Raw genomic sequence first — 12293 nt, 5'->3', positions numbered from 1 at the left:
CTGTCAATCAATTAACAGGCCAACTACCAACCACTCCAAACTGGGATTAAAGTGAAGAAACAGGAAGAGTGGATAATTTTCATGAACAAAAGTGACCAGACATCACAATTTAAGACTGGTAGGGCAGCTGTCAGAATTCAACAAAACAAAATTGCAGTCCTGTCCCCATTTCACCATTTTCTTCATAGCAGCTGGTATAGTGCTGTGTTTTCGATTCTGGATGAGAAAAGCATTAATAACACACTAATATTTTAGTTGTTGCCAAGCAGTCAAGGACTTCTCAGCTTCTCATGCTGGCCTGCCAAGGAGAAGGAGGGGTGCACTCAAGAAGCTGGGAGGGGCGGGACAGCTGACCACAAATGGCCAAAGGGATATTCCATAGTGTATGACATGCTCTGTATACAACTGCTGTTTAGCAGGGAGGCAGTGCAGATCAGGCACTAGCTGAGCATTGGCTTGAGGTGGTGAGCAACTGTGCTGTGCATCACTTGATCTGTATATTCTCTTATCATTATTATCATTCTTTTCTGTCCAATTAAGCTCTCTATCTTAACCCACGAGTTTTATCTCTCCCCCCACACCCCCTTTTCAATTCTCCTCTCCCATCGCACTGAGGGGGTAAGGGTGGAGCAAATGGTTTTGTGGCTGTTTTAGCTGCCAGGTGGGTTAAACCATGACAAGCATCCACACATTTGAATAGCAACTCTGCAATGCAAACATCCTCAACCTACCTTAAAATAGATATATTAATTCAAATCCCTCAGTCTGAGCATTACGCAGTAGCTCAGGCAAGCTTCTTTTGCTAACACAAAAGCACAAGGACTTTTCAATAAAACCAGCAATTGTAGTGCTACGATGCAAAGACAGTTTAAATCTCATTTAGGTATGTCTAGAAAGGAAAACTTTAATTGTGTATTGTGTAACACATAAGTCAAGAGCACATTCCAATGCACTAGGACATGCAGTTTCAACACACTTTCCCCTGCTCCAGTCATCTTTTAGCCTTTCAGTGAAACAGGTTAGATATTCAGTTAAGTTAAACTAAATTGTAAAACCACAGAATTCAGAGCTCATTAAGCCTGTTGTCCTTAAACAGTGGAAAAAGAAAAAAAAACCTTAAGTTAATCCCCAAAATGAGATTGCTATTTCAATATTTTCAAAATGCTCTTCAGATTAGAACAAGATGTTTTCTGCTAGTTCAAACAAGCTTTCCAAAATGATCTGTAGGATCTATTTTGTACCCTGTCCTAAACCTTTAGAAGAGAAAAAAAAAACCCTCACTGTTTCAGAGGTAACATCTTTTCAAACACCATGTCCAGAAACCCCTCAATAAAGTCTTTTATTTGCCAATTTACAGTCTCAGCATCACAACTGTAATTATTTCAATACCCCTGAAATATATTATTCACCTAAAATGGTAAACATAATACAAAATAATGCAAAATTTTAACATTTCTTCTACCAAAATTAACAAAGCAAGACCACAACTATCCACAGAAATACATTAATGACACTAACAATAAGTGGGCTTTTTTAATGTTTTCTCATTCTGTGACATTCCACTCACTTTCCAAATACACTGTGTTTGGTTAACTACTTTCACAATTTACTCACCTGTTTCCCAGGTGAATTTCCTTAGCACTGTAAATTTAGTCTCTATAAAAAAAGAGGCTGTACTAGAGGAAAATCTCTGATACACCTTCAATTCTTAATAATTTCATTTTTTAAAAAATAGGAAAGGCGACATATGATACAAGATTCTTTTAATCACTGTTTGCACTTCACACTAGAGCAGCAGCTCATTTTTTAAAATGACATTTGCATGATAGTCTTCCTGTGGGGAATAGAAATGCAGTCTAATTTTGAGAATTGCTCTTCTCTGTCCCCTGAATATCCCAGGTGCACTCTAACACACAGTACTCAGCAAGATACTACCTACCCGCATCTTTGAAGCTACTAAGAAAAACACCTAAAACCACGTGGAAATAGAAGGATGTTTTCTCAAGTAAAGACACTGTCTCAAACTACTCCCAGTAGTACAAGCCAGCGCTGAAGATGTTTTATGCTGATAAGCATAAACAATAAAGACACTGTATTGTTCAACCAAAACTAATTTGGTTAAGAAGAACTTATGCCCAGACAAGCCCTTGCAAGGTAAACATGAAGTTCCCACCTATTACTTCAGAAAAATTCACTCTTCGTTGCTTTACACGTTTATAACTCTTGTAACAACAAAAATAAGTGGTAGATAAACTCCACCACCATTTTCTTTTAATATTCATGTATTGTGTATCACCCCCTCAAGTGGGCCAAACCAGCATTAAATGCACTTGAGCTTGGGATTCATTTCCCTAAGTTTTCATGATGTAAAAGCCAAAATATCAAGAGATCCATCTCCAAAAGGCTGCTCTCCCTGTTCGCTACAAGCAGTCCAGACATGCAAACTCATGAACCTAAAGATAGAAAAGGTGAGTCAAGCCCAAAGAACCTACATGCTGTAAACCACCAGTACTTTAATTTCATATTTCCTCCCTTATGAAGAAAGGGGAAGAAAAAAAAATATAATTCAAATCACTATTTTCTTTCAGGTTTTCTATCTTTGGGTTGACACACAACACCTGACGGAAGAACGTCTCAACAGTATCTTCACCTGAAGCATTAGGGTTTTTTATGCAGAAACTTGGTAGAGGGAAGGGGTGATGATAGGTGCTTCCAATTTTGTGGAAGTGGAGTACTCTATGCTTCTTATTTCTTAAATAATAGCAGTAGCTGGGTTCCAAATTGTCATATTATTTGCATTGTAAGAGACACTTTTGGGCATTTCTGAGCTATTTTTAGGACTTAAAGTAATTTATCTTCCAGAAGTGTGTTTGAGTGTAGAAGCCCATTCTGTAACACAGTCACATTCACAACATCAGAGAAAGAATACTGAATTTCTTTCTGCAATCACTTAAGACATCTAAATAAGATTAAGGCAAAAGAAACACGTGACAGGCAAACACTAGCTGTTTACCTCAGCACCGATTCTAAACATTGAAAACAGAAAGCAGAAACGTGAACTTTCTCAGTTCTCACAGGTTTAGACTTCTTCCATACACTCTCATTTTTCTGACCTTTTGTTTCAATCCATCTTTTCCATCCAGTAAGAATAAAAACCTGATGCTAAAGGACCTGTTACTGAAATTTGCCTCAGCAGCGGATAACAGGAAAAGCCAGAGAAGAAAGCTGAGTCACACCTGGTCATTTTCTCTCTAGAATATGAGTTATAACAATACTCAGGATTTATTTTAGGACAAGTATGATCTTGTGGGAGGGAAAAATGAAGCAAGAAAGACATTCCACAGACAGAGTGAAAACAAAACCCAAGTCGTTTAGCTTTATGACTAAAGTCTCAAAGATGTACAAATGTAATGGTGAATTCAGGTCACCATTACAGTCACAACATTCAGACCATGTTTTCTTTCAAAACTTGTGGTATTTAAGAGCATTGCCAAGTAAAATCGTAGATTATTATTTATCATTGCAGTACAGATTATTTTTTATCATTTCCCAACAAAACAGGGAAAGAAATGCTCACAGATCCCTTAGAATATCTTAAATAGGTGAGGATCTCTGAAGCAAAACCAAAAATAAAACTTGGTAAGAAACAGAACTAATTTGAGCCCCTTAAAATAAATAAATTAATGAATCCAACAGTGTTCTTTGGTAGTGAAGAACTTAGCTATTCTGATGCAAATTATTTTTACATGGGCAGTGAAAATAGTACTGTAATGTTCTATAGAGGAGCAGATTCCTTCTTACAGCATTAGACTGAAGTTCTGTAGCTACTGCCCTGCTGATATGACATTTGAAATATGCTAGCATGTTTTGTGTGTGCATGAGCACAGTGAAATTAAGTATTTAAAAATATGTTGTGCCTCACTTTTCCCATGTAGTTTTTTAAATTTTCCCATGCTCATAAAAATTAAAATACTGGTTTGCCCAATTTTTTATTCTGCATTTGTTTAGAGTAAAGCTTCATGGGAACAGTTGTTTAAAAGAATCTTTTCGCATGAAAAGGCTATTATTAAAATATTTCAATCAATAGAATAGACTTACGAACCCCAATTTACATTTTTAAAGCCTACTATGGAATTCATTGCACTTTGAAAAACAGGCAAGAAACATCTCAGAGGAGAGAGGGCAAGAACAAGTTTGTCATCTTTTTCCTTGTGGAGCTCTTTTCCTTCCCTCTTCTCTGTTAACATGCATTTCATTTAGGAACATAACGTTTGTTCTTTGTTCTCACAACTTCATTTGCCCAAAAGTGAAGAAGTATCTCCTGGTTATGTCATACTTATTATTCTATTTTAACTAAACTACTTCTTCATTATGGCATAATTAAAAATTTAATATCTCCATTTCAGGATATATATCAGGTGTCCTACTGCAGTTGAATACTGCTAGTGGAATAGGAAGGTTGATTGTGTTAAAACTAATCAAAGCCAAGTAAGGTTTAGAAAGTACGCCACTAGTCTGCACAGCCTCCCTCTTCCACCAACCAGACCTACAGAAAGTTTGCAGTGGATTCAGGTAAGGATGGGTGGGCCATGAACTTTTGGCAGTTAAGTTTCCATGAACATGCTGGTCGTGGCATACGATTTTTTTGCTTCTATGCAGCACAAAACTCTCTCACAGCTGAGTATGTAAATTCAACTGAGACTCACAGAGTATTTCAGCCTTGTCTGAGCAGCAGTTTCTGAACATGCTGAGCAAACATTCATATTTCAACCTCCTTTGAAAGGAAAATTAGTTCAAAAACAGAAGTAGACAACCAGGCACCTTCAATAGCTCCAGAGCAAGAACACTCACCTTTCACATAAGAAGACTCGTTAGAAACCCGTATACCTCAAAGGTTCAAAGCCACATCTTCAACCTCTCAGGAAGTACCCTCAAAGAAACACTCTTCCTGTTCAACCTCTACTACTGCCAGAAACCAGTATGCACCACACTTCTGTGCCCGCCCCAAACCCGTCACTTCACTTTATCAACTAAATATTAGGGCACTTCCCCCAAAGCATACCTGTACTCTAGCTTCCACTCCCAATGCCTTTTACCAAAGGGCCCGCAAACACCACAACAAAGGCTCAGGGTCCTGTGATGTTTGGGGGAGATAAATGTCCTCCTAATCGTTATGTCAAACCGTTCTCCCCTTTTGCTCTTTACTCCCTCACAGTGAGTTCTTTGCTAAACCAGGTGCAGCAACCAACAATAATCAGAGACCATGTGCAATCCTGCCTGCATTATGGTGGTCAGGTTAACAGAGAGGTTTTAATCCTCTTAGACTATGAAGGATTTTTCAAAGACTAGCTGTTATATTGAAAGGAGGTACTGCTTCCAATTTTTTTTTACATGAATTTTATTCCATGTTCCAACAGAAGGTCCCTAAAGTCAGGGATGACCACAGTTTCAAGACACCAACACAATTTTGTTACTGTTAACATTACCCACAACCAAGCTACATAAGAGCACCAAGCCCCCTCCTTATTTTGCCACTTTTGGTGTTGATAGTTTCAAAGGCCATATTGTTTCTAAGCCTGGATATGTCCTTATACAACAGCAATTCTAACAAGAGAAGATACACAGAAATTACACAGGCAATTCTAACATCTCCCTCCCCTCCACAAAGATCTCTGAATATTTCAGAGTACACAGGTTTTGAGAACATCAGCAGAAAGAAAGTGGCTATTCTTATCACAGTAAACAAACTACAACCTTAAATTGCTGTAGTGAAACTGATGCCAATACATTAATCTCATCTATTTGTGCAGGGAGATCAAAACCGAGGACAGGGTTATATTGGCTGAAACCACTGCAGATACACTCTTTCAGTACATCAGATATAAACCCAAACTGCATTTAACTAACTTAATTTAGAAGGTTTAGCCAAGCAAAAAAAAAGAGCTTTACAAGCTAAACTACTCATCTACACAGTATTCTGCAGCATTCTGCACCAAATTAACTGGCAGCCCATTTAACTCAGGAATGAAACGTAGCACAGTTAGTAGGTGCTCACAGAGCAGCCCAACCTTAGAGAGTCACTGGCTCAGATCTAAGATGCTCTACAGAGACATCAGCAGGGCACTGCATCCTTCATAAACTCTGCCACTCAGAGGCAGGTATGAATGTGTTCAGTTTCGGTATCACTTTGAGGCTGTTTTATTGCTTCCTGGTCAGAACCTAGATCTCTTTCCTCCTCCCAGTTTTCTATTGAGGTGCATAGGCATGTCATAAATTCATTTTAAAATCAACAAACAATAAACCAGCTCGGCTGCTTTGATAAGCTAAGGCTTTATGTATTTACCTGTGCACACTTTTATAGCCTTCAAAACTTGCAGTTTGCCTTCCCTCTCACTACTAAACAACCAATGCCACAGGTCGTAAGAGATGCAAAGAATGATCATCTCAGAGCTATTTGAGAGAAGAAAAAAACATCAAGCTGGGGAAGACAGAGAAGGAAGGGAGACTGTTAAGTGTTCTGTCAGTGCTCTCATGAGGAGTACTGCTCCTTTTACATTTTGTTCCCTTTTCTGCATCTTCATATCAAGCACTTTTTTTTTTTAGCCTCTGCTTACTCCTTATGGAATCATGACTTTCCTCTTCCTCAACCTCTAAGAAGCACCTTAAAGAACACTCAAAAAAAGATATGCTGTTTCAAATTGCCACCAGGATTACTTCTACATTTCTGTACTGGTTTCAGAAACATTCCCGTAACTATTATACAGTCTTTAAAAATTACTATTTTCCAGCAGCCTATGGAAGTCATAATCCTCTGTGATGATGACTGTATCCACGGCAACTAGTCATGATGTAACAAACAAGAACAATCACTTCTGGGGGAAAACCCAAAACTATCAGAAGTCTGTCTAGCAGTCTCGTACTAATTATTTTCTCAGTTAAATGCCTATTCACATTTAAAACTGGAAAAATTATCTCAACAATCTACTTTCATACAAAGATAACACAGTCTTCACCAATTATAACATTCTTCAGCACGTCCAACTCAATTTTTAAAGACCTTTTCAAAAAACATTAACTTCATTCCAAAAGGGTTAAATGATACCTGTTTTGCTGAAGAGAGCTTTTGGAAATTGAGAGTTACAGCACCTACTGGAATAAACCTACTCAAAAATCACTACAGAGTCCTAGCTAGAAAAAAGAATGTAACTTCTGTACAGCTGCACACGAAATCCTTCAAACCAGGTGCAAAAGCGTACGTTAACTAACTACACGTACGCACGTTCAAACACAAGGCACAGGCAGACACCAGCGGCTGTGAACACGACAGGCACCACCGAGGTCTGAAACGCCCCATCACTACACACCTTTACTCGGCATGCGGCTGAGCTGTTGGCGTGCTAGACGGGAGCTGCAACCTTGCCTTCTACCCAAATTCTACACACGCAAAGCGCCTCCGCATCAATATTCAGGGGCTTTTTAAATACACCTCGCTGTATTTCAGTTAGCCTGTTTGATCTTTCCACTGGCCCGACAACTACATTTAAATGATGAATTTTTATTATTATTATTTTTAATCAAGACGCTGGTAAATGAAGTTAAACCAGATAAATCAGGTTTTACACCGAAAGGGCTTTAGGCTTCAGCAGCGACTGTCACCGCCTCACTGACGGGCCGGACCCGGTTCCAGGCTCGCCCAGCCGCAGCCAGCGACGATGACACTGGCACAGCCGCGCCAGGGACAGACAATGCCAACACCCTCCCGCAGACCCGCGGCGCGGCTCCCCCAACTACACGACAGGCTGCAGCCGCGTCTGCCCGAGCGCCGTACAACCACAACGCGGTCAGCTCTACGGCGCCGAGCTGCTGCCTTCCGCACCCGCCAGCGGCCCCCTCCCCAGCGCCGCGGATGCGTGTGGAGGCGGGTGGTGGGGGCTGGGAGGGGAGGGGAAGGGGTCGCCCCAAACGGCCGGCGGCACCTGCCGGCCGTTAACGGCCGGCGATCCAGCGCCGCTGCCTCAGAACGGGCCCACAACACCCAGCGGTCGCGGCTCCCGGGCGCGGTGCGGGAAAAGAAAGGAGCAGAGGAAGGGGGCGCCCCCCCCTAAAAAAAAACCCCAAGGAGGACGCTCGGGCAGGGGTGGGGGCAGCTGGCCGGTGGGGTTTCTCCGGGAACCACGCCCGGCGGGAGAGCGCCGAGCTGCGTCTAGCGCTGCCCGCCCTCCTCCTCCCGGGCACGGCCGCAGGCAGGCACCTGGGCAGCTCCTTTGTTCCTCCCCGGTCCCGCCGCCTCACCCCTTCCCGCACTCACCCACAGTGGCCAGGGTCTCCAGGTCCTCCAGCTTGTAGGCGGCAGGCTCGGGCGCGGCGGGAGAGCCGAGGCCGGCAGGGCTGGGGACTGGCGCGGTGGGCTGAGGCGCGACCAACCCCGCTGCCGCCGCCTCGCCGCCGCTTTTCGCCCCCATTTTGGTCTTGGCGGTGCTGAAGGCGTCCATGGGGCCGAGCGGGCGCCCCGCGGCCGCTCAGCGCATGGAGAAGGGCGAGCCGGGCCGGCGAGGGGAAGGAGGAGAGGGAGCGGCGGGGACGCAAAGTTTCAGTCTTCAGCAGGCGGAGTGGCTGCTCCCTGCGGCTGGAGTCCGTTCCCGCTGACTCCTCTGAGGGGGCGCGAAGCCCTTCAGCATCGCGGCCAACCGCCGCGCCGCTCGCAGCAGTGACCGCCGCGCAGGCAGACAATGGCGAGGGTGAGCCCGGGCGGGCCGAGCCGCGCTGTGCTGTGCCGAGCCGCGCCACAAGCGGGACGGAGGGGCGGGGTCTGCCTTCCTGCTGCTGCGGCACGGTCCCGCAGAGGGCTGGCGGGGCGGGGTGGGGGGAGGAGCGGCCCCGCCGCACGGCGGGAGCGCGGAGCTCGCCCACCCGCCGCGGGCAGGGCCCGGGGGTGTCTGGTAATTCCGCTGCCCTTTGCTCGTCCTTCCCCATCCCCAAGTTCCGCCTGAGAAGCGGCGCGGCTGTGCTGCGGGGGGGAGAAGGGGGTGGAGGGGGTATCGGCAGCTGCCGCGGCAGCCCCCTCGCTCTCTCAGTGCTGCGGCTGCCGGGGGATGAGGGAAGGTCCCGTCCTCTCCCCAAGGAAAGTTAGAAGCGGTTGATGAAAAGCGGGGCCCCAGCCCACCTGGTTTCACACTGACAGCTCTGGGAAGACTCGTTATTTCCCCACGCATAGGAGCGTTTTAGAGCAACTCGAGTGTTTCGGGGTTAGTGAGTCCCTCACCCACACGTTTCAAAGAGTTTCTCACTCGTTGCTTTACTCCCCGCTTCCAAGCAGGTGGTGTGGGCATTGCAGCGGCCTCAGCCCCTCCGCGTTGCCTGCTCCAGCCCGCAAGACGCTCAAAGGGCTGGGGGGTGGCTGGCGGACGCGCTGGGCTGCGCCGAGCCGAACTGCTACCTAATGTAGCAGCAGTCGAGTACTGAACATTAGCTCCTTCCACGGCCGCCAAGAAACTCTTGACGTTTGTCCTAAAAGACAAGGAAAATCGGTGTGTGAGCCAAGTCACTGAGGAGCGTTCGTGTCAAAATTGCGAAGGAAATCCTCATTTTTTCCATGTCCTGTTCCGGGCCAGTTTTACGCAGTTCATTGCTCCTATCTACCCTGTGCTCCAATAAGCAGCCTATCTGCAAATCAAGTCATGCAGGTGGCATTTTGCATCTCCTTTTTATTAAATGTGGAAACACAGGAATGGGAGGCCTGCTGCTTTCTGTGTGGGGTAGGTTCAGCAATAATGAGAAATAATTCTGCGTGTATGCAACAAGTGATTAGAAATCTATAAATTATATATAAGAACTACAGATTGATGTACTTCTTTCCTGAATTTTAAGAGATCCTTACAGTCTTTTTTATAGTCAGCGATACTCAGAGGATATAACATGTATTTTTATCTTCTAACTTGTTGACATGAAGAGTTATGACTAATTTGAAAAAATGCTAGGTCATCTCTGCTTCCTGTCAGCCTGGGAAAAGAATCACCAAAGAGGATGATGTCACGTTTGCTACCAAATTTCAAATTTCATTTCTATTGTCTACTCTTTGGAACCCAAGTTTTGTATTTCTTTTTTTCTTCTTTGCTGGCTTTTATATTATGTTTTGCACATTATAGACACAAATTACTGAGATTCATGGCTTGAATGGAATAATTTAAAGATTTCTTAAACTGAAAATTGTGAATGTTCTGGGACCTTAACTTCACTCAGTACAAGACCAGTACGTGATCATCCTGAAACCTTTTTTTCCCCGAAGTAGTAAAATCATTCACTGGTCAGATGTTGAAAAGGACAGAAAATACTATACAGAAGGTATCGATTACTTTCAACTGATATTCTATTTATGCTACAAAGTGTATTGATTAAGTTACTTGCATTCAGGAACCTAAAACTTTCTTTAAAGAGCCTGCTGCTGCCGTGCTTCAACTGTTGGTGGCCTGTATGAGAGACCACATACAAAAAGGCTGTGATTCAGCAAGGTTCATAAGCACAGGATTAGCTCCATTCAATGCAGTGTCTAGTCTCTTATGATTAAAGTTAACTTCCTACCTTGCTAGGCTGGCATCCAAAGCATTTGCTAGTTGTAGTTGTAACAATATAATTGCAATGTTTGTATTTAGAATGTCAACATATTATTAGTGTGCTTTACCGCCTCTGTATAACCTACTTAGAATTTATCTTGCAGATGCTGATTGTTATTCACAATATTTCAGGGAAGGAAGATGTCCTTCATTCTAAATACAGTGATATTGAGAATCAAAACTCATAACTTCGTAAGTTGCATGTGGAAGTAGGGCTGGCGACTGGGTTGCAATAGTGGATATGAAACTTAGTTTCTTGCCCAATTTGGCCACACTTTGTAGGAAAATCTGCAGCCCTGTTCTCCTTTTGTCTTTCTTTTTTGCAACTACTTTTAACTCAATATGCAAACTTCTGGTCCCAGGTACTTTTTGAATAATCTTAGCCTTTCCCTTGCCTTTGGTAATTCATAGTTCTCATCTTTTTCACTTTCTCTACGCATGCAGCTGATGCCTTCAGCCTCGTTTCTTTAGTTTAAAGCAGAGTTTAATGCCTTACATTTCCACTTCTTCACCTTGCATTTCCTTATACCAGGGTTTAACTCTTATTTTCACTTGCCCTTAAAAGTACCAGATGTTACAGATACTTCTTTCCAAAAACAGTGAATGCTATACTGACAGAGATTTAATTTTTAAGAAATATAGAGAGAACAGTAGTGAAAATGAACACTTTTCCCTATACTTAGGATTGTAAGTGAGGATTTTTTCTTCCATTTCAGATGCAAAAAGTCTTTAGTGTACTTCTGTTCCTTTATAAGCTCAGAATTTTGAGGGGCCAAAAGGGTCCCGGGGATCAATTTGGCTCCTACATGCTGCCTTTCATGTATGTACGTTTGCCAAACTTCAGTTTGCTGGCTGTACAGCCACACTGTTGGTACAGTGATCCTTTGGTTGCTAAGTTACTGACCTGCCTTCCATTCCTTCCTTTCTGTTGGGTTTGGGTTTTTGGTTTGGGTTTATTTCCCCAAATACACCTTTAATAATAATTTTAAACTAAGGAAAATGATTACAAACTTTCTACCTGGCTGTCTATGAATTGCTATGAGAAAATTTTTTTGTCATTTTGAGGAGACATCGTGATACACATATCATGCAAATGGACTATGATTTAAGCATCCAGTCTTTTGGAAAGGAATCTGTCATTTAAATATCTCCATGGCTGCAGACAAAAGAGTCTCTCCTGTGGTCTGAGTAGGGTAGGGTTTGTCTACCTGAGAGCATGCTGTTTTCTTCCCTGCAAATATATAATTTTCCTTACAAATCGTGTTAAGGCCTATCTTTACCATCATCATCATAGTAAAACTACTACAACAAGTTTGCTAGAGAACCTGTTCAAACCTGTAGGGAGGAAGTGGAGAAGTCCTTCAGTGGTGGTTATTACTAATAAATAGCTCCATATCTTCTCCTTTTGTCACATTGTGTATGGGGCCTAAAAATGTGGGACTGCTCTGAGGAGGAGGAGTAAGTAGTAAAGATAATTAATGCTGGTACGTGTTATTCATTTGTTTTGTTTTGGTAAAGAAGCTCATGATCAGGCAAGTTCTATGAAATAAACAATTACCCTTCTGTGCAGAAAATCCCTGCCTGTGACACAGAAAGGAGGAAATTTTTCCGCCCATCTGAAAGAGTTCCTTCACACTATGGAAACAAGACCATATGTGTAATGAGCAATCACACATCATGCGA

General features: G+C 43.1%; 1 protein-coding gene across 1 annotated transcript in view; it reads right to left on the bottom strand.

Moving 5' to 3' along the window:
• The window catches only part of PRKX (protein kinase cAMP-dependent X-linked catalytic subunit), a gene marked incomplete at both ends in the record, with an annotated part of 51695 nt that extends 43203 nt beyond the window's left edge, over positions 1–8492 (bottom strand). The window contains one exon of the mRNA XM_084273943.1: positions 8309–8492. Within this exon, the coding sequence (XP_084130069.1) occupies positions 8309–8492 (184 nt within the window). The remainder of the gene's footprint in view (positions 1–8308) is intronic.
• Between the last annotated feature and the right edge of the window lie 3801 nt (positions 8493–12293).

This window comes from Gallinula chloropus (genome assembly GCF_964237585.1).
Source record: "Gallinula chloropus genome assembly, chromosome: 1".
Lineage (NCBI taxonomy): Eukaryota > Metazoa > Chordata > Aves > Gruiformes > Rallidae > Gallinula > Gallinula chloropus.
This window is presented reverse-complemented; position numbering and strand designations above follow the sequence as displayed.